The sequence below is a fragment of the Macrotis lagotis genome, chromosome 1 (genome assembly GCF_037893015.1).
Source record: "Macrotis lagotis isolate mMagLag1 chromosome 1, bilby.v1.9.chrom.fasta, whole genome shotgun sequence".
Taxonomy (NCBI): domain Eukaryota; kingdom Metazoa; phylum Chordata; class Mammalia; order Peramelemorphia; family Peramelidae; genus Macrotis; species Macrotis lagotis.
The window spans coordinates 692,156,304-692,180,124 of record NC_133658.1 but is presented as its reverse complement, the minus strand read 5'-3'; the positions used below and the strand labels follow the sequence as shown (position 1 = coordinate 692,180,124).

The 23,821-nt window shown below is 33.0% G+C and overlaps 1 protein-coding gene across 4 annotated transcripts in view; it reads right to left on the bottom strand.

Moving 5' to 3' along the window:
* The window catches only part of TLK1 (tousled like kinase 1), a 164,526-nt gene that overhangs the window by 18,611 nt on the left and 122,094 nt on the right, over nucleotides 1-23,821 (bottom strand). For all 4 annotated transcript variants that reach the window (XM_074215727.1, XM_074215728.1, XM_074215729.1 and 1 more), the window contains 2 exons: nucleotides 16,514-16,580; nucleotides 1,130-1,227 (listed from right to left, as the gene is read on the bottom strand). In XM_074215727.1, coding sequence (XP_074071828.1) covers nucleotides 1,130-1,227; nucleotides 16,514-16,580 — 165 coding nt within the window. The remainder of the gene's footprint in view (nucleotides 1-1,129; nucleotides 1,228-16,513; nucleotides 16,581-23,821) is intronic.

Sequence of the window (23,821 nt, the reverse complement as noted above, 5' to 3'; positions counted from 1 at the left end):
ATCTGCATCTGTCCTCTGAGCAATGGTGGTTTTAAGACATTGCTCAATGACTTCTTTGACTCCTTTCAACATCAGAATCACTTCAAATAGTCAAATGATCAAACACAGCCCTGTAGTTTTTAAAATAATGTCTCTTCTCATTTGAATTTATGTTCTCTAATACCTTAAAAATATTGTTGTATTTAAGAGTCTTGTTCATTCTACACTAAGCAGTTCAACAAGTATTTATTGTGGGTCAAAGTACCAGGGATTGTGCCTGGTGTTGTGGATGTGTAGGTAAAGGTGAAAAATGGTCTCTAACCTCAAGGAGCTAACATTAATCAAGATCTGATTGCAGAAACATATTAAATTTATCCATGATTACATTTTAGAAATGTTGGTCTTAAAATAAACAGGTATAAAATTCTGGATGCCACTGAAAAAAACAAAAAATTTAATAAAGTTTTAATTTTATAAGAAGTGAATAAAAATAGTATATGACAATATACTTCTTCCTTCCTATTTAGTCTTCTGGAACTGAAATTTTTCCTGAATTAAATAAAAATGTCTGAAAGTAACCTGTTTAGTAAAGTATAGGTATTCTTCTGTCCTATAGCCTCCAATCTCTGTTTTCGTAGGCAATTACAGCTAACTTGTTCAGGTTGGCTCCTTTTCATTCATATTACTGGGCAGATGATTTTTCTGGTTCTGCTTATTTCACTGTGCATCAGTACAAACAAATCTTCTGATTCCATGACATCTTAATTACTAGAGCCCAACACAGTTTTCCCCATTAGTAGAATGCCTCTGCCTTTTCCTGTTTAAGTCAGTTACTTGGGCATTTAACAACATAAGGCTGAAGACTATCTTAGAGCAAAGAGGATATTTATATTCTTTTTTCTAACTCTCAGAACTTCTAACACAATGCTGAGAACAAAAGTCAAAAATATTTCTTAATTGAACTATTTGTTGGTGTAAGCACAAGTCTATATTAAGATATAAATATCTTTCAAATATCCAATATGATAGGATTAAGTACTACTTCATGAATAGCGATGCATACATCCCTCTTCCTTCCTTAAAGAGAATAATCTATCACATGTTTTGCTATTACAGAATTAAGGTGGTACATAAAATGCAAATGCATTACTGTGAATTATCTTCATTGTTTATCCTTTTGAGTTCTCGTATGTGAAGATTTCTGACTCTTTCTAAGCGCTCAAGTTCTGCCTGAATTTCTGCTTCTTCCTGAAAATGAAGAGAAAGGACAAGCGGAATTTATTCATTATGTAAAAAATGTATTTCCCCCACAAAATCAACAGAAATGTGAGAGGGAATTCATCACATTACAAAATCCTACTGAACTAAGCAACTAAGTTCCTCAGTGCTTAAGAGAGAGTATTGCTAACTATTGCCTTCAAGTTCAAATGCGAGTGGCAGTGAGATAAATAGGGTCTCAAATTGGCATGTGGTATAAAAAGTGAGTTGGGAAAAATCTGTTTGAGATAACGTAATTTCTAATTTAAGAAAAAACTTTTAAAAACTTTCTAGAGTATTAAAATTATGGAGAGAACATTGCAAAATGTTACACAGTAACTCTGAGGTTAACACAAAGTTCTTTTGATGATCAAAATATGTATATTTATGCAGAAACCCTCAAAGAACAAAAGCCCTCAAGTGTCCTTAATTAGATTGTTTTCAAATTAATGTATGGTGGGAAAGAAAACAAAGATCTATGTACTTATTTTGGGAAGATCACAATGTAAGAAATACCATGCTGCATAGATCTTCCTTAGAAATAATAACTATTCTGACCGAATTGGAATAAAATTCATTTCCAATTTAATATTTAAGTAAAAACATTTAAATTTTTCTTTTGGATTTGGTGAGAAAGTTTTGCATTTAAACCAAAAGTACCCTGATCTGTACATTAATTTTTTAAGCACTATTTTGGAAAAAAATCTGGATTTATTGGAAAAACCTTAATTCCACAACAACTTAAAGTTTTAGAAGACATCTTACAGATAAAGGTAGCACTTTACTATGACCCTTAAGATAGAATCTATATTCCACATTATGAAATGAGTGAAAAAAGAGATGAGGCAGAGAACCAAGATTTTAATTTAGGTCATTTGAATTTAAACTCTAGGAAGTGTACCACATAAAAGAAGTATGATGCCATCTTCCATAAATAATTTTTCTATTTTAAACCTTTGTAAGACACGGTAACTATAAATGAGAGTTTCCTAATGGTATATTAACATTATTTGTGTGGTTGTATTATATGTTTTTTAATAATTAAGTAAATTCAGGAGGATTTTCTGTTTTTCATAGACAATCATTTAAAACATCTAAGAATATCACTGGTCCTCAAAATTGTTTATAGTATGCATAAATAAAACAAGTCAATACATGCTTTAGAAATATGAAAGCAATTTAAATATATATATATATTATTGAAGAAGCAGGTAATATTGGTACTATTGCATAAACTTTTTATATATACTTAAATGTAAGTCAGATGTCAGATTCGATTTCATATACAATCCTCTTATTTCCCGGCCTTTTTACATGGAAATATTTGTTTGCTAATGATTTTCTAGTACAAAATTAAAGAAAAATGATGAAAATGGACAAGCTTTCAGAAGAAACCTCATTAATAATTTAATATTCAAAGAACTGTAATTATTCTAAAATTTTCCTATTTGTGCATATGTGTGGTTTTAAGGATTAGAAAAACTGTTGCTTCTAGAGCAAAGAAAAAAGAAAATAATAGCAAATCTCATTTCCGGAATCATGTAACATAAATACTGAATGACTAGAGGGATCTTAATGGATATCTTAGTGCAAGCCTATTCACTAACAATGAAGAAATTGAGATCAAATTTATACAGATAATGCCAGAACCAAGATTAGAATTAGATTTTCTAACACTTGGTTTTGTGTTTTTCCACAACACCTTAAGAGTAAAATTGGAAATGTGTTCTCTATATTAAGAACTTGGTTAAAATAATTAGGCTATATACAAGAATTTTGCTTAATATACACTACAATGCTAGAAATTATATTTCATGCTATGAAGTTTTGTTCTTTTCAAAAGACTCAAGACACATTTAGTAGAAGTTATTGAAAATTTAGTAGAACTGTAGACATTTATACTGCTTGATATACATCAGGACGCTTGCTCTAATGTTTCTGTTTTAAATCTTTATAAAACATGGTAACTATATATAAAAGTTTCCTAATGGCATATTAACTTCAATTTAGAAATAAAGATAAATTCAGCTACTGATATGAGTAAGATTAAAAAATATGCAGAACTCTGTGGGAATGTAGCTACACTTGTCCTATTTTTTTAAGCCCTCCATAGTATTCTTCTAATTCAAATCAATCAACATTTATTAAACATAGTGTCATTATGCCGCACTAGGGATAAAGCAAAAAAAAAACAAAACCCAAAAAACAAAAAAACCCCCCAACAACCCACTCCTTGGGACACAAGGAAAATGAAGTGAGGCTGTGTGAACAACAAGGAGACTCAAGGAAGGTTTTACAGAGGAAGCTGTAACAGAGCCTTCAATGGCGAGAATGTTGGAGGTAATAAGAAAGGATTGCATTCTAAGTATGAAGGGCACTTTGTGCAAATGCAAAAAAAGTAAAGGATGAAATTGTGAATTCAAGGAATAGTCCATATTGTTTAAATATCAAGTATAGGAAGGGAAATAGAAGCAATATTATACTTAGCTTAATAACAGGCTAATTAATTTTTTATTTTATCCTGAAAGTTTTTAAGCAAGAAAATGATCATTTTCAGCAGCATTAGTTTACCTACTATATATGCCGAAGAGTAGCTGAAACTAGTTTAAAATACCAGCGGGAAACACTTAACAAAATAAGTAAAAATACAATTAAAAACAGTTAACACTAGGATTTAAGTGGTGTCAATATGCAGCCCAAAGGGACCTTTATTTATAATTTAATGGCCCCAGATTTCTATTTGAATGAGACCACTGGAATGACTCCAGTCACTAAATTTTCTGATTGCCAAATCTAATGACCTCACACTCAATTCCTTATACTCTATAATCTTTGACATTGTCCATCATCCTCTTCTTAAAACTCTCTACTCTAGATTTTTTGTGACATACTATCTCCTGGTTCTCTTAGTACCTATGTAAGCACTCCTAAGGCTCTCCTGAATCTTCATATCCAGGTTACATATGCTAAATATAGATTTTCTAAAGGAACATCTATGTACCAGGCCGATTTCTCTGTACTATTTGTGATCTCACCAGTTACCAATATATCAATTATATTAATGACTTTCAAATCTTATCCTCTGGCATTGACTTCTCTGCTGACCTTTGGTCTCCCATCTCTCATTGCCTACTGGACATCAAGACTAACTCAACATGTCTATAACTGAACTTGTTATATTTCTCCCTAATCTCTCCCTTCTTCCCAATTTCCATTTCAGGCTTGCAACCTAGATGTCACTCTCAACTCTATATTCTCAATCCCACTCACATATCCAATGTTGTCATCACCCTCTGTCAATTCTGCCTTTTTCACATGCATCTCTAAAATATACTCCCTTCTCTCATGTGACATCATCACCACCCTAGTACAGACTCTTATTGCTACTTTCACCATTCCAGGTCCTCCTCCATTCAGTAGTCAAAATGATCTTCCTAAAGCAAAGTTCTGATAATGGTCAAACCCCAACTCAAAATTCAGTGATTTCCTATCATCTCTAGCATCAAACATAAAAAGTCTTTAACTCAAAGATGCTCTCCAGAACCCACCAGCTTCCTCTACCTCCCATCCAGTTTTCTTATAACTCATATCTCATCATGTCCTTGATGAATATCTCCCTACTCTAAGCATTTTCACTTGCTCTGCCACAGGTTTGGAGTGGTCTCCTCATCTTCTGACTTCCTTGAAGTTCCCACTAAAATCCAAGATTTACAGGACAAGAAACTATTTTACCATCTTCCCTCTGCTGTCTATTTCCAAATTATGTTGTGTATAGATTATTTGTACATAGTTGTTTGCATGTTGTCTCCCTATTAGACTGTGAGGTTCTTGAGAACAAGAACTGTCTTTTGCCTTTTAGTAAAACTGCCATGTAGCTGTTGCTTAAAAAAAAAAGATAACCAACTGACTGAATGGAGAAAGAAGATATTTATAGCAGAGAATAATCAAGAGGTAATCACACTCCTCAGTCTCCTCTGATGGATCATCTTTCTATTCCTGACCACTAAATTTGTCCATCCATCCCCCAAAGTCCTGAACATTCTTCTTTCTTGTTCAACATTTCTCCCCCCCTCAGTGATCTAATGCATTCCTCCTATGGTCTCTGATTATCATTTTAAAGCAAAGGACACCAAATCCACATACCTAAACCCACATTTTACTTTAACTCCAGTCCTGAGACATCTCAACCTGGTTATCTCAAAGGCATCTCAAATTCAAAAAGTCCAAACTGAAATTACCTTCTCCTTGAAATTCACCCCTCCTCTAAACTTCCCCATTTCTGCTGACAGCACCTTCTAGTCATCCAATTTTATAATCATTCACAACTATTCTTCACCCTAACTCTAATGTAATTAGTTGCCAATACCACCTTCCCAGCATCTCTCTAGTCTGCACATTTCCTTTGACTAACATTGATACTTCAAAACCTTATTATTTCTCCCTAGGATCACTGCAATAGTCTTTTAAGTAGTCTCCTTAAATCCAAACTCTTACTTCTCTAATCCATTCTAAACAACTGTCAAACTAATTTTTCTAGAACATAAATCTAATTCATCCACATCTCAAGAATTTTCAGTGATTTCCCATCTCTAGGGTGAAATACAGAATCTTCAGCCTAGCATTTAAAGTCCTGTACAAATTAGCTCTCACTTCCTTTTCCATTCTTATTTCATACAATTTCCTTTTATCTACTTTCTACTATTCAGTTACATTTGCCTAATTATAGCCTATGCATAGCATTCCAACTCCTACCTCCTTCTACCTTTCCAAAGGTGTCCCTCCATGACTAGAATGCTGCCTCCAAACCATAGCTTACCCATCACCTCCTACAGGAAGGTCTTTACTGATCTTCCTGTTATTAGTACTTTCTTCTCTTGAAATTTTTTTTGTATTTACTTGTACATGCACACAAAAAGGTACTCAATAAAACTTTCTTGAACTGAATAAATAAAAGATGGTCAGCACTCTAGGTTCAAAGTGTTTTCACTGTCTGTTCCCCATTCCTGGAACACTCTCTCTCCTCATCTTTGCCTCCTGGCTTCCTTCGAGGCTTGTCTGTAAGAGGCCTTTCCAGTCTTCTTCTCTCTGAGATGATCCAATCATCCTCTAGCTTATTAGCCTGTTGGGGTAGATCTCATTAGCCTGTAATGTTCTAGAGAGCAGGAATTTTAAAAAAATCCAACCAACTGGCCTTTATGTTTACTCTCAATGCTCAACCCAGGGGTTGGCACACAGCTGACACTTCCTAAATTCCAAGTAACTGAATGATTTAAACAAGGATGTACAGATGCTGAGAAGGGTCAGATGTCAGGAAGCGAAAGGAAGGAGAGTCAACAAGACATATAAACTGATAGGATATGGGGGAAGAAATTGGGCCAGTGTCGAGGGAAGGTCTAAGGATATGAACACAGAGGAATGAGAAGATGATTGTGTTCTCAAACGTGACAGGAAGGTGTAGAAGATAAGAAGATTCCGGATTCAGGATATAGAAATGAAAAGAAACTCAAAGACCATTCAATACAACCTTCTTATTTTACAGATGTACAAACTGAGATCTACTGAGGTTTAAATGATGACCAAGGTCACACAAATAATAAGTGACAGAAGTAGGATTTTTAACCCAGGTTTGTGACTCTAAAAACTAATCTTATTTCTACTTTGCCATGCATATGGGACTTCCAGGAAGAGATGGATATTGACAATATATAACTAAAATTATGTAGTGAGATTACAGTAATGTATAGATTTTAAGTTATATGAATATAGATGACCTTTGAACACTTGAAAAATTGGTAAGATCACCCAGGGAGAGTACAGAAACGAGAGGAAGAGGTTCCGAAATAGAGATAAACAAATACCAGGTATTTGTCTAATACTTACTAACTTAATAAATTTTACTGATAATATCACCACTATACCTAGTGGTTATTGTTATTTTTGTCAAACTTAACAAATTTTTATTGTTTTCTCACTAAGTAGTAAGGTGATACTAATCAAAATTAAGATAATACAACCTGTATCAGACATTGCCACAACATTCAGAATTAAGTGTCAGGGAAGGATTAAACAGTTTGGCTCCAAAGTATTTATAAGGAGATGGGAAGGCCACAGTGGTAGAATCACATGTTTAAAAAAAAAAAAAAACACTTTTAAGTCCCTTAAATTCCAAAAAGAAAAAAATATATCTTCTATAACAAAAATACATTTTGGCCAATTTTTTTCATGCAAAGGAAAACTAGCTTCAATTTTCTGGCAATTTCAAACAAAGTGAAGTTGTATTTATTAACAAATATTTGTTGAATTTAATTTATTGAACTGTATTATAAATAAACTGATGGCAAGTTTTTATGTTTATTAATTAAATTCAACAAGTGTATTTGTTATCAGTTATCACCTAATAGAACACACACTCCTATTACCAGATAGTATTTCAATTGCAGTCAAGTTAGAGACTGAGAGCTAAAAATACAGAATGGGGCAAATCAGTCTTTCCCTGGTGTAGAAAATTGTTTTGGGGTTACTATATAACTACACTGAGATATTCTATCTGTCTGAAAAAGTCACCATAAAGTACCTACCCCAAGCCTTCTGCTGGAGTAGAACCTTCTAAGTCCCAAAACCCAAAACACTGGGAATTTCTGGAAATAGAAAATGGCATACAAGTATTTGGGATCTTTTAAAAAATATCAAATTAATAAAATCTAGTATTCTTTGATCACCTGCCAAATTATTAGGGAGATTAACAGAGAAAAAAAAGAAATATAGAAATAGGAACTTTACAATATTTCTTGGTCCTCCATAGGACTTTACAATGAATGACTGTTTTAATAGTTGACAACAGGATAGGATTACAAATAAATTGTATGATTGTGCTTTTCTGAATAAAGTAGTTCAACAAAAGCAACATTTTTCCCACCTATTGTGGTTCCTCAGTATGGTATTCAAAATATAAAAAGTAGTAATCAATCTACCTGTTTCCACACTTCTCTTCCTTTACCTACCTTAAACCTATCCTTTAAAATCCAGTTAAATCGAAAGACATTGCTGTTCCTCAAACCACGCCCATACTCTTAACACTTCTGTGTCCTTGTATTTCAAGATGGTCACATTTCTTGGTCTCCACTGGACTTTACAATGAGGGACTATTTTAACTGTTGATAACAGGGCAGGATTACAAATAAATTGTATGATTAGGCTTTTCTGAATAAAGTATTCTATCAAAAGCAACACAGATAATACATTTCTCCACCATCTTCATTTTTCTTCCACCTATTATAGTTCCGTAGTATGGGATTCAAGATACAAAAGGTAGAAAACAATCTACCTCTTTCAACAATTCTCTTCTATTACCTCCTTAAACTCCAGTTAAACTGAAAGACTTGCCGCTCCTCAAACCATGCCCATACTTTTTTTTCCCTTAGGTTTTTGCAAGGCAAATGGGGTAAAGTGGCTTGCCCAAGGCCACCCAGCTAGGCAATTAGTAAGTGTCTGAGACCGAATTTGAACTCCGGTCCTCCTGACTCCAGGGCCTGTGCTCTATGCACTGTGCTAGGTAGTATGCCCCTATGCCCATACTCTTAATATTTCTGTGTCCTTGTATTTCAAGATGGTCACATTTCTTTTATATGTACACTTTCTCAAAAACCCTCAACACAAAAATTTACTCTTCATATATAAAAAAGAAGAAAAAAAAGACTAATTGTTGATCTAATAATCTGAAACTAAATATATTTGAATATGATTATATAACAACAGTTATATAATATGAAAATAGGAACTTATTTAGAAAATTAACCGAAAATTTCCCCCCCCTAAATAATTTATTTTCATATTTTTCTTCCTGGTTCCCCTCTCCTACACTACTTTTCTTCAAGTCTAATCTCTCTTTAAATACCAAAGTATTATAAAGCACAATCCATGTTTTCATAAGAAAGCTGCATAAAATTTATATCGATGCTGGGTAGATTTTGACTGCAGTTCACCAAGTTACCCAATACTTATCTCCCCACAGCAGCAACTATATGTACTTAATTATAGTCAAATTAAAATACTAAGGACATTTTAAAAAACTTTCTATTTTAAACATGTTTGTGGAAACAAAAAAATAGCTGCTATATAATGGAACTGACCTTTAATTTTTGGAGACATCATTATCTAGAAAATTTAAGCATAAGTTATTTTAAAACATAGCTCTGGCATATGTGCCAAGGTATAGCACACCTAGCATACTATTTATTTTTGTTGCCTTCCTGCTTTTCATCACCCCAAAAAATACCATCGTGTCCTTACAGTCTGGTCAGGGAATCTTTTAAGATTCTTGCTACTTCGGCTTCTGCACGTAAAATCTAAGAATTCTTATAAAGGCTAACGTTTTTCTTCTAGGAAGTTGATACTCCTGATTCATCATCTTTAATAAGGATGTATGGTTGTGGATTTTCCTCAGGATGTGATAGGTTTAAAGTACCTACATTCTCATTCAGTTTTCCTTATGACCAATGATAGGCATTTCTAAGACAGCCTACAGCTATGAACCTTATTTCATTCTGTGTAAAACATAGTTGATTAGAGTTGACTTAGCCACCAAATCTGAACTAATTTGTACCATGCTCTGCTGGGCTGAATTACTTAACCCATTCCCCCAAAGTAATTCAGAAACAAAATAATCAGTAGGTCAGACTGCCATAGGAATGAATTTGTATAATTTCATCGAAATTGGGGAACTTTCAGATGAGAAAAATCTTTTTTTTTTGCTATGACAGGTTGACATTTTCCCTGGAATTCAGGCTTAGTTGCTTCAAGTACTTAGAGGTCAATTGATTTGACAAGGGTCACACAGCCAGTATATGTCAGAGGTAAAACTTGAACCCAGGACTTTCTGGTTTCAAAGTTGCCTCATTATTCAACACTGCTGCATTAGACATCTTTAGAGATAAGTAGAAAATTTAGAATTCCGGAATGATTTTTTTTTTGGTAAAAGAATTCTGCTATCACCTAAAGCAAACAATGAAAGGTTAGAAATATTCAAAAACAATCCTGAATTAATATTTAATGAGAGCAAGAAGAAGAATAGGGATATACTAAGTTTAAAGTCCTTGTTAGATGATACCTCACAAGGCGCTTACAAGGGAAATGTTTATAAATGTTTATTGGACTCTGAAGCACTGACAACTCTGTATTCTTAAAGCCTACATGATGCTCAATCAGCTTCACATGATGTGATTCTTATTCTTAAATAGGCTAAAAGGACAATCTTAAATTCACAGATCCAGAACACTTTTTGTCAATTTTATAGTATGACAGATGAACCAAAATGAATTACTTCCTCTTCTCACAAGACAATCAATTAGGATGGCATGCAAAACTATTCAAAGGTATAACATGGATTAACAATATGTTTAACCTGGTTATAAACAGCACTGAAGGGAATCTCGTTTCTAATACTTTTCCTCCACATCCCCTATAGTGATAAATATTTGTCTCATTATATTTTATAGACATAAAATAAGTTTTCCTTTGCCTCAAAAGGGAACTCCTGAAAGATTTCTTTTGAATGATTAAGGTAAGTTGAAAGAACAGATTTGGGGAACAAGTCCAATAAGTTTTTCTAGATATTTCTTAAATATTTATCTCTGCTATATCCCAAATTTAAGTGACAACAAATGTTGCTAACATAATATGGGATGGAAGAAATAGACAGCAAAGCTGTCCTTGAAAAGGAGTCCAAAGAGGAAGTCAAACTTCAGTATTAGTTAATTGGTGGTCATTCACCTAAAATCAGTGCCCTGTTATATTCCACTGTTCAAAAGGTTGCAGAAAATCCCGTGTCTTCCATCTCAACTAGTTGGATGATCCACTGTGAAGGAGAAAAGAGCTGTCCTTGGTCTTGACCTGTAAAAATTTCATCATGGAGGATTAATACTGATGCTGCTGCTGCCTGTGACTGGTTCAGTTTTTCTCTGCAGATGGTCAATATCGGTCAGAAAACAGGATTTCTGTGGAAGTGCTGACTGTAGGGCAGGGCTGTTGCTATACTTTTATCTCTTCAGAACGGAGGCACAAGGAGAGGTGAATGCCACATCACAAGGAGCAAAGGAGAGAGAGAGAGAGAAATGGTGTCAGGTGGCATGTTGGATGGGATTTTTCTTTTAGTAGATTGAGGAGATTGTAAATAGTTTGGCTCTCTGACTCCATCTCTGCAAAGGTACTTTTTGTGTTGATGATGATGATCCTTGACTATTCCAACACTCATTAAAAATTCATTTACAATTTTTCGAAATTAATTTCTGAATGTATCAAACCTACAAAAAAAGTGTTCCTATTATACAATTTATCATATCCCAACCCTCACTAAAGTATTTGGCTTTCTATGAATATCAACTCTCCTTATAAACTTCAATAACTAAACTTACATAAATAATCAGAATACTCGAGAATACAGACACCATAAAATCCCTACATACCATTCACAGCATCAACTTGCAAAACAACCGCAAGACAAGAAAAAAAATTCCACATAATTATAAAACTCCTATCAGCCAAAGGATATTGGGACTGAATGACAAATGCCTTTTTAGTAAAGTATGACAATAGTAAGAATATTGCAGGCATGACGGTTGGCAATATGTTTATAATTTTACAAACCCTTTTTGTAAAGTAGAGAATCCCAAAGTATGCCCCTTAAACAGTTCTTGTCAAAATTTTCAAAACTATAAAATAAATATTTGGACTACAAAATTAACCTGAAATAATACCTCTATTTTTAGACTTAATGTTTCCCTGTTCCTAGAATTTACCTACTGTAAGTGTCAATATAAAAAACAATAATAAAAGCACCTGATAAATAATTTTCTATGTCTACTAAAATCCATTGGTTCCACATCTAAGTATAACTATCAAAATGGGAAAGAGTTTGCAGCTGTCTCAGAGGAAAAAACTGCTTAAGGGAATGCAATAACTTCCTTTGCAAGCACAATTCTTAATAAATAATACTTGAGAGAGAAGTTATATATTACTGATAAATTGAGCTTTTTGCTGAAGAAACCAAATAATTACTTTTCCTATTAGAGCAGTTTCAGAGATAATAGTTTCCATTTTCTACATATCTTATTTCTTTGGTTTATCTGTGGAGTCTTTTATAAGAAGCTTTAAAAAAATTTGAAATTACTTCTTAGAGAGTTATGACATTTTGTTACTAATATTTACCTCTTAGTCGAGCTTTTTAAAAATAAATTTCAAAGGGAAATAAGCCAATACGTTAGCAAATTATTACTTTAACTCACATGGCATCCACAATGGTAACTCCCAAAGAAGACACTTTAGATGTACAATACAATTAACTTAAAATGGCTCTTCTTTAACTCCCAATAAAAGTTAAATGGTATATCTCCTCAAAGGCTTAAAGAAAAGCCAACTCATACTTAGACAAAAAAGTGCAAGGTGAATTCATTTCTCTAAAATTAAAAGTCTTTAAAACAATAGAACTCTAATTTGTCTGACTTTCCAGTAGTCCAAACCCAATAACAAAGGGAAGAAACTCTTATTATACACAAAAGTGACATTGTATGTTTTTCATAAATACCCACAAAATACAACAGCCCTCAATTCAACAGATTCTGTAAATGCTACCTTTGCAGCATTGATCAGACACCTCAAAACTAAGATTGTTCCTCTTATAAGGAATACATAGAAATTTTCTTAGATTTGCTGAGCAACAACTTTTTTGGTTATCCTGTTATTATTCATTCTCAATACTGGGAAGTTATGGAATAGTAATTCAACTGCATTAAGCCAATACATTTTGGCTTTTTTATGGTTTTCTTCATAAATTAAAATGCATTTTGTAATAACTTATTCATTCATAAATTTACATATAACCCAATACCATATTCATCATATACTTCTTCAGTCATTTATTTCTCACTACTACCAAAATCACAACCAAATCATTTTGTTCAACTGCTGACATCCTTCATCGCCATGAAATTAACCATTTTTCTCAAACTACAAGACTTGTGAATTTTCAAAATATGTTCAATTTGGTTTTGTAGCTGATATATCCTTGATGATCCAAAAGTATGCTAGATTCTATATACTACTGAAGTTAAGAGTTGGTAACCTGAAGACCAATGGTAGAACCCAGTGTGTTTCACAACACAAATGCATATCCAAGTCCATGGTAGAAGTTGTGAAAAATCAAGTAAGACAAATCAAGTATAACAAATTCATGAGTAGGGTGATATGACATGGCAGTGAAGCATCTTCTTAACTCAGGAAGTTGGTAGGTGCAGTGGATAGAGAATTGGGCCTGGAACCAGGTGGATCTGAGTTCAAATCTAGTCCTAGACACAAACTAGTTTCATGATGTTGGGCAAGTATTCCCAAATAAAAGATCACAATTGCCTCTACCAACCTCAGAGGGCTATTGTGAGGATCAAAAGAGAATACAAGCATAGACTGCTAAGGCACATTGTCTGGTCCGTAAAAGTAACTTCTTAAGGGCTAGATCCTTTCCTGTTTCTCTTCCCTCAGGTCCAGTCTTCTACATAACATTTCTATTCTAAATGAAGAATTGTCTTAAAATATCCAATAAAAGTTAGACTCTCTAGTTAGTTCTTTTTAAAACACATGACTGAACTATGACTTTCATGTTTCCTAATTCAAATGCAATGTAAATTTGGGAGATAGAAGTCCACATCTGCTCCTAGGTGATATGGTCAAGGGTATCTAGGTTCCATCTTCTCCCTTGGGTACATTTTAGCTGTCTTTATGAGTCTTTTGGGAGTAAACCCACACCCCAAAGTCTGTCAGACTCAATATAAAAATGATCATGAAACTGGAAGGGACAAGAAAGATTAGCTAGTCCCATTTCTTCCTTTTTTTTTGTAGCTGAGATATCTATAGGTTAAATGATTCTCCCACAGTCACAAAGACACAGAGTCAGGTTTTAGATTCAGATTGTTTGGCTCCAAATCTAGCACCTGATGATTTTAAAAAGTTAAAAACATTTGGGTATGTTTCAAGATTATAATTTCTTCTGCTTTCCCCAAATAATAGCTCCAAGATAAAGGGAAAAGAATACAAATATGTAATTTAGAGTAGGTAAGGCGGAAGAAAAGTAGTTAACTTTGAAGCTATCACTGCCACCTCTGTGAGTATATTTCAAGTTAAAGAGAAAAAGAAAACTGATCATAAAAGGGACAAAGATAAGAGAATGAACAGACAAGGAGATATAAAAGCTGAAAGGGTAAAACATGGGAATTAAAAGAGGAAAAAAGTACAGCGCTTTTGAAACTGTTCACAAGTATCTCTTTTTAAAAAATGTTACTAAACAGATATCTACAAATCAAATATTATGAATGACTAAAAAAGCTCATTATTTAAAAACAAGTTTCCATAAATAAAGCCTTTTCAAAATCAAAGAATTCCACTGTTACAATTAGGCAATCTCTAATTTATCTGCATAAATTCAAGTTTTCATGTAAGAGTTTTTCTTAAAGAAGCACATATACACAATATGCAATCTAGTCTCCAGAAAAAGAGATTAAAACCATTGTTTTATATAAAAATAAAGTGTTTCAAGGTAAGCTTTATAGTTCTTAGATAATCAAAGTTCCTAAGATCCTATGCTAAACATAATGCTAATTCACTATTAGGAAGTATAATCATTTTCCATTCAACTGCCAAATGCCCAAATGAATCTCCTCATTGGATTGAAAATCACTGGACAAATACACCTTTCAGGTACTTTTGGTTGAATCTGTACTGGACATGGACCACTGTAAGAATAAGAGTGTTGGAGGGAAAAGGAAACAGACCTAGATATGGTTGGAAGATTATACTAAGAATAATTAGGACTTTAAAGAAAGACAGTGAAATAACAATAACACTAAATTCAGTTTAATTCTTTCAAAAAGAATTAAATGAGGAACTGAGGTGATCAAACTAAAGGCCCAAGTGTGACTTGGGTCAAGAATCCAACATTGAGTTGTAATAATAAAAATACAGGCCATTATTCCAACAAAGTGAGTACTTTCTTAATTATGAAACATCTTAAAATTATAATTTGGTAGATAATTTTTAAGAGCTGGTAAGAGACTAAAAAATTATCACCCAAAGGCCTATTGGTTGAAGAAGAGTCTAAGAGAACTACATACACATACAGAAAGAGAAACCTGGTTATTGCCTCAACCTTTAAGCTAAAAAACCTTTATCTTCTGTTAATATTCATTCCCCCCCCCCTTTTACACAACAATCATCCTCCTTCCTTACCACAGAGAGCTCAAAATTCTGGACAATGTAACAAGTACCAAAAAATAAAATTAGGATCTCTTTCTCTGAAGATATCTGCATTCCAATATAGCACTTATCTAGTTAGAAAATATATGATGTTGAGGCTTTACTATACAAAAGTAGGATTTTTATAGAAAGGGGAAAGAGAAGGATCTTTATCCATTTTAGGGTTCAAGACAAAGCCATGCAGCAAGTGCAGTATTTTGTAAATAAACAGTCTAAATTTTAAATGTCACATAAAAATGAGGTTGATTTAGAAGTGTCTGTGTGTCATGGTTCAATAAAAATGAAGGCAATATTCTCTAGCTGTTCCTTTTTTGCAATCTTGTCAGCATAACTTTTGAAATTACATAAATGCATGAAGGGGAAAAAAGGGAAAAGAGTTTAAAAAGAAAAATTTGTATTACAGTCTGTATTGTTTAATTATTTAGGAAAGATCTCTTGCTATTCTTTAATAGTCTAAACTATGAATAAGCTATTGAAATGGTTTCTAAATAGTAAACCAAAACCCTGATATTGTTAACTGACAATTTTACTAACACAAATTAATTTTCAAATTAATTGTGTCAAAGGGTTCATATCACTTTACAATAATGCTCCTCAATAATTTACAATAATTCAAATTAATTCATTAATCAAAATTTAAAAACAAACTAGTACTTATGAAAAATATCCTTAACCATATATACAATAAGATGAAAACCCCAGCTTATAAAAGAAGTGCAAATTTTATAATTTGTGGTAAAACATAAAATAGGAGCAACATGTAATTTTATTTTTGCCATGAATCTTAAGTTATGCTGCCCTTGCACATGGTTCAATGTTTTATTAAAAAGATATTGTAAAGCTATGCTAATTCCCATGGCCTATCAGTGGACATTTTTATCTCAGATTTTCACTTTTCTCCCAAATTCAATTTCTTGAACTAGACTCCCTAATTCCAACCCTTACAATTCCCACGAACTCCCAGTTCACCAAATCAACATACCTTTTTGAGATGTCCTAGTCTAAGTTTGAAAATTTCTTCTTGTTCATGGTACTCTGCTAAAGTCAGCCTGCCAAAACAACAAAATAGTAATCCTACATATTAAGATTATTATTTATTTTAAAAAGTAGGCCATTAAATAACAATCAGCACAAAAATATTTATGATTAGTAATGTATCAAGACAAAGTTCTAGATGAATAAGCTAGAACTGCATTTAAGTCTAACCCAAGTAATTAATTAAATCATTATATTACACACATAGTCTCTCAAAATTTTAAGAAACTTCTATATCACTCTTGATTTGGAAAGGGGTTTGAAATTTAAAAAATGAAAAAAAGTCACAACTCTGATAAATACTTTAATTACTATTAAAGTATAATAAATTATGATAATCACATGCAAAAAGCCCCCAAATGGGTTAAGCACTAAGTTACACACCCACATTTCTATTAAGTATTTATTTAGGGCAGGAGTGGGGAACCTCACTCATTAGTCTGGTGTTGCTAAGGCAACCACAAACAGGGACTCAAAATTCAATTAAATCCAGTAAATTTTTAGGGGTGAATTAATGATGTTATAAATATCTAAATGACCCTTGGTAGAAAAAAAAAAGGTTACCCACCCCTGATTTAGGAAAAGAGATTAAACCTGTGATTTCATTAGTATTAGAATCTCCCAAATTAGCAACCTCCCTCTATCAGTATAGGTAAGTACCCTAATTAAAGAGTTGATTCTCAGATAATGCAAAGTTACGTGACTTGCCCAGGGTCACACAGCCAGTTATATGTCAGAAGAGGAATCTGAATTCTTCTTGGTTCAGAGGCAAACTTTCTATTCCCTATATTGCTGCCTTAAGGATTTATATAGTATTTTCAATTTTTCATGTGAGTTGTAAATATTTTATAAGTTGTATAATTAATTCATCGAAATATTCTGACAATCCAAAAATATTATTAAGCAGATAATTTTCAAAAGCAAATTAAATGAAGTCTAACTTTCTAAGAAAATGGTCATGTAAAGGATTACTCTATTAACACTGAAAACGATTTCTAGATTTTTTTTATCATACTTAAACACAAAGCTCTCTAAATGCTCACTATTTATAGGACATGGGCCAAATGTTATTCCCATTTCCAAATACACATGCTACATTACTTTATTCATGTTCATTATTCTATATAGTATAAACTTGTTGCAATTATTTCTCCTTAGTCATATTCTAAGAAGAGTCAAATCTAAACAAAGTAGAAAAAGAAAGCTCTTCTCTGCATACAACATTTATCTGCAGCAAAAATTATATCACCAACTATCTGAATCTATCATCTATCACAAACACACAGACACACACAAGTGTACACACAGACACGTTTGGATGGCTGATTTTAGCACTCAGCAGGAAACAATGTAACGAGCAAACACACAACTCTAACATACATAGAAAATGTTTGAAAACATCTGCAAAAGTCAGCTTACCAAAACAACAAAATAGTAATCCTACGTATTAAGATTAATATTTATTTCAAAAGGCAGGCCATTAAATAACAGCACAATAATATTTATGATTAATAATGTATCAAAACAAAATTCTAGATGGAATATGCTAGAATGGCATTTAAGTCTAACCCAAGTAATTAATTAAATCATCTATCTATCCATCTATCTACCTATCTACCTATCTATCTATCTATCTATCTATCTATCTATCTATCTATCTATCTATGAAAAACCTAAATTCAATCATAAGAAAGGGATTTTTCTAGCCATTTTCTCTGGTGCACAAATGTACCATTTATTGAGATTTTAAAAACAAGAACATATTACTGTCAATTTTTAAAACAATGGTTACTTATCACATTTCTCATGTTATTCTAATGTGGTTATTTCCTTGGGAAACCTGTTTAGAGCTAAACTTTTTGTTTGAATATTTTTCTAAAAGATTCATGTGTGGGTCTCTAACACGCTCATTACTAAGAAAAGGAAACTTGATGATGTGATACTAAACTATCAATCTCTGGTTACTCAAGAACATTATTTCTGTTAAGAAATTTTTTGTCACAAAGGAATAAAAGAATTTTTTAGGGATATTTTTAATTGTAAAATGTTTATACATATACATACATACACACACAGTTAAATCATATTAATTCAAAGTAATGGGGTGGGGAAGAGGAGTTAATTTGAAAGAACATGAAGTTTTTAAAAAAAATAGTTTTACTATAATCAATCGTTAAATAAAGCCTAGTGCTGTAAATGAAAATTTAAAAGTGATTTCTAGTTAGCAAATTAACTATATGTGTAATGGAAAAAGGGTAAAAACATCACTTGTACAAAAATATTCATAGCAGCTGTTTGTTGTGGCAAAAAATTGGAAATCGAGTGAATATCCATCAACTGAAGAATGGTTGAACAAACTGTGGTATATGTATGTGATGGAACACTTTGTTCTAATAGAAACCAGGAGGGATGGGAATTCAGAAGCCTGGGAAGACTTGCATGAACTGATGCTGAGGGAAATGAGCAGAACCAGAAGAACACTGTACACCCTAACAGCAACATGTTGATGATCAACATCAATGGACTTGCTCATTTCTCAGGGCAGTAATCAGAGACAATTTGAGGGTATCTGCGATGGAGAATACCATCTGTATCCAAAGAAAGAATTGTGGAATTTAAAAAAGACAAGACTTATTACCTTTGTAATATAACTTTTCTTTTTTAAGTAAAGGTAACAGTAAAGGTAATAGTAATTTACGTAATTTTGCTATTTCATATTTTATTTTTTACTTAAGGATATTATCTTTCTCTCAACACATTCAATTCTAAAAATAGTACCAATAGGTACCCAAAGGTACTATTAAATAGATAAAACATTTATCTGTAATTTTAATACAAAAGTACAGTCAATATTTTCTAGGTCTAGGTCCAGGTCCAGGTCCAGGTTTTTTTTTTGTTTTTTCTTTTTAGGTTTTTGCAAGGCAGATGGGGTTAAGTGGCTTGCCCAAGGCCACACAGCTAGGTAATTATTAAGTGTCTGAGACCGGATTTGAACCCAGGTACTTCTGACTCCAGGGCCGGTGCTTTATGCACTATGCTGCTCCTAGGTCCAGGTTTTAACAAATTTTGAGTAGTGTGTATGAATTAATGCTGTTTTATAATATACACATATACACATTTTTATTTACTAGTAGTTTCCTTAAAGTACAATCACCAGACCAATTTTTTTATATAGCCATAAATTATGGCAAACTTCAAGAAAACAAATTATATGCTATCAATGATAAGCAGATTAAAAAAAAACATCTTTTAAAAGGACAGATCCTTAATGATCATAGAAAAATGAGAATATTTGCATAAATCTGTTATAAAAATTTACTTAAATGTTCATTTTGAGTCAGATCTCTTATTAAGATCTTATTATACTGTAGTGCACAATTCTTAATAAACAACAATATACCAGGCTGTTTTTTTAAATAAATGAAACAATGAGGATTGATTCTTTATTCAAAACTATATTTAATTGAAATATGGAGTAACACATTTCACACACACACACACACACACACACACACACAACTGAGGAAACCATAATTCTAAGTGAATTTGAGGAACAGAATTTTGAACTCACAGAAGTGAGAAACCTGGAACCTCAAATTTAAGGAATTTCAATCTGTAGCACACTGTTGCTTAGTAGAATATCAAAGGCTTCTGATATTGCTTACTTCTATAATTCAAGCAAAAAAGGAAAAAAATAGCTAACATTCATACTGCACTTCCTACATGCCAGGCATTGTGCTAAGTTTTTTGACAAAGTGACAGATGATCTAACAATATTCTGAAGAAAGAATGAAAAGAAGATCAACAATGATAAAGTCCTGCAAGATCATCCAAGTAAAAACTGAAATATAGAATGATCAATCTAACTTATTTGTGGTTATGATGCTTATAATTTATTAAGTGCCAGGAACTTCAACTTTGTTCCTTACTTTCTTTTCAAATTTTCAAATTAACCTATATGAGGATTTTTCTCCCCTGAGATTATCTCAGATTTTGAAATGGAAAGAAAAAGTAAGATTTAGTGATAGGAATTCTCATTATAGAATAATTATATATATATATATATATATATATACACATACACACACACACACACATATATATGTGTGTGTGAAAGCATGTAACTATTGTGTTACATATTTTGCATATTTTAAAGCTGATCTTTTTTAAATGAATAATCAAATTCAATTTTTTCCAATAAAATGTGGGGAAATACACAGATTAATAATCTTGATATCAGCACGAAATCTGCATCTCTCTTCTCATGACCTAATTGTCTCAATCCTTGATCCAGATGCCCAAGATTGCCCTTCTTCAGTGTAGGTCATAAATATTAAATTTAGGTCTTCATTATTAAATAATGTCCCAGAATTAAGTCTTAAGTGCATAACATAAATTGATCATAACCAAGAAAAAAAAAAGATGTAGATAGCATTGCTTTAGGAATTCAAGAAATAGAGGGAGGGAGAAGATATATTTTAGGAGCATTGCTTTGGTAGTTGTAGGCAAGACTGTAGAGAAGAAGACATAAAAGGTATTTTGAAGAAAAAGGATTTATGGTATCTGGTGACAGAACAAAAGATCTTAAGGTTTGAGAACTCAGAAATCAGCTCTAGATCCGATTACTTCTAAAAATTATCTCTTGAGGATTTTGAAAAAAAGATTAGTATTTGACATTGTACTAATGCTACTCAAATCTTTTCTTAAACTCCTAAAATCTGGCTTCTGATCTTAACATTTTAACTGAAACTACTTTCTCCAAGATGCCAATGATTAATTGCCAAATCTGACAGCCTCTTCATGGTCCTTCCTTATCCTTCTTGACTCTCTTCAATATATCTTCTCCAGGATGCTTTGTGTTTTCTTTATTTTCTTCTTACTTGTCTGATCACTTCTTCCTCTATGTCATGGCCATTAATTGCATGTGATCCCAAGAATCTGTCCTCTACTCCTTTTCCTTTATTCTATCTCATGTGATTACAACAGCTCCTCTGGATTCAGTTATCATCTCTCTCTCTCTCTCTCTCTCTCTCTCTCTGTAGATGATTCCAAATGTACAGATTCAGCTCTAGTTTCTTTCCTGAGTGCTGGTCCTACATTGCCTTTTGGACATTTCAAGATGCTTGTCCCATAAATATATCAAACTCAGCAAGGTCAAAATCAAATTCATCATCTATCTCTTCAAACTCATACATCTTTCAGACTTCCTGATTACTATCATCCTCAGTACCATTTTGGATTCTCCTTCATTCCACCTTCTGTTGACAGACCTTTAACTTCTATCTCTGTAACATTTTTCAATTATGTCCCCCTTTTCCTTATTCTATCAGGTACCACCCTGGAAAAGAGGGAGTAAGGCCTTCACAGGCCTTGCCTACATCATGGCTCAAGCCTTTTCCTTGTCCTCTCCAGATCATTGTTCTGTTGGGGGCCAAAAAACTTTCTTTAAATCTAGCTTACACCATGACTCAAAACCCATGAGCTCTCCAGTACCTTCACCAAAACCTTCCTCTGCTTACCAAAGGGTCTCGCTCCAGGGTTCCTTCCAAGGCTTCTGGAATTCTTAGATGCTGCCCCTCTTTATGCTGTACAATCCAGTCATGTGGGGCTGCTCACTAGCTCATGCATAGGACCTCCCCTCTCCCTCTAGAGTGCTGCTGCTCTGGCTGGGCCGACTTCAGAGGAGGAAGGCCCTCCCAAAAAGAAGCCTTGGCTTCTTCTGCAACAGAGACAAATAAGGCTTCTTCCAGGAGCCCTTCCTGATCCCTCCAGTTGCTAGTACCATGACCTCTACAGCTCTCCTGAATATGTCATAACTATGTTAATTTATATTAGTCTATATAATTTTGCCCTCCTATTTTATTTTAATTCCTGTAGGGCAGAGAATGTAGTATTTTCTGTTTCTTTATATTTGTAGCATAACACTTGGCACATCATAAATGCTTAATTGCTCACTATTGATTAATTTGATAAAAAAACTTTCTAAAATAAGAGAATCAATTTGAAAACATTTTAAAGGATCATACCAGAATTTCCCCAGTTTATAAAAATAAAATTATAACCCAATTTCTTGATGCAAAAGGAGCCAGAGTCAAAATTTATTTCTTTATGATAGCAGATGTTCTGAATTAAGTCAAAGTTTAATTTCCAATTTTTGTCCATTCTTACTTATTTAAAAGTTTTTATTCAAGCAATAGATAATTTATTTTGGTTTGTCATTTTAGTGAGAGCTCCACTGTAGCTTGACTTCATTTACTAAAGCATGTAGCAAACCCACAGGTGGCTACATTTGGACAGCCCTGTACTAATTCAAGTAAATTATTGAATATATCTTTCTCAGTTTCAGGATCCATAAAGCATTGATTTACTATAACCATTTGGAAAAAATTCAAATTATTCAAGCAAAACCACTCAGAGATACAAACTGACCCCCAAAATTTCACTACTGAGCATGTATACCAACCAAGTAAAAGACAAAGAAAACATCCAATGATATGCTAAAATATTGATACTAGCTGTTTTTGAAGCAGGAAAAATGATTAAAGTGGATTCCACACCCACTGGAGAGTGGCTGAATAAATCCTGGCATTTAGATATTATTGCATGGACAGGACAAAGGAGAAAGGAGAAAGGAGAAAGGAGAAAGGAGAAAGGAGAGGAAAGGAGAGGAAAGGAAAGGAAAGACAAATCTCAGGAATTGAGAGAAACATAATGTGATGGTGGCAATATCCTAAATTCCTAAGAATAGTTTTCCCTAAAAAATATTGATACAGCACTCAAGATTTAATTGGCTCAAGAGACAAAAGAGTTTTGACTTAGCTTCCTGGGAGCCCAAGGACAAAAACATCAGGATATGAGGAATCATAACTTTGTCTCTCAGGCTTTTAACTAGTGTACTATCATAGACAAACACAGGGTGAGGAAAGTTATGCCTTACTACATCAGTGCTAAATATTCCCCCGCCATACAGTTAAATAAAATGCCTTTTGCAAACTATTATATTTTAGAGTCTCAGTTTATTTTAAAATCAACCTGAGCTATGAGACTGGATTAAGGCCAAGTCTACTCTACATGGAAAGATCTATATCAATTGAGTCTCAGGAGAACAAATTACTTATGATTACAGCAACTTAATAAAAAAACACAAGACAACAAATGAACTCAGAATGAAAACAATAAATAACTCATAAAAAACACAAATCAGTTGAATATGAATCCTGAAAATGGTAGACATGGACTGATTTAGTTGTTATAA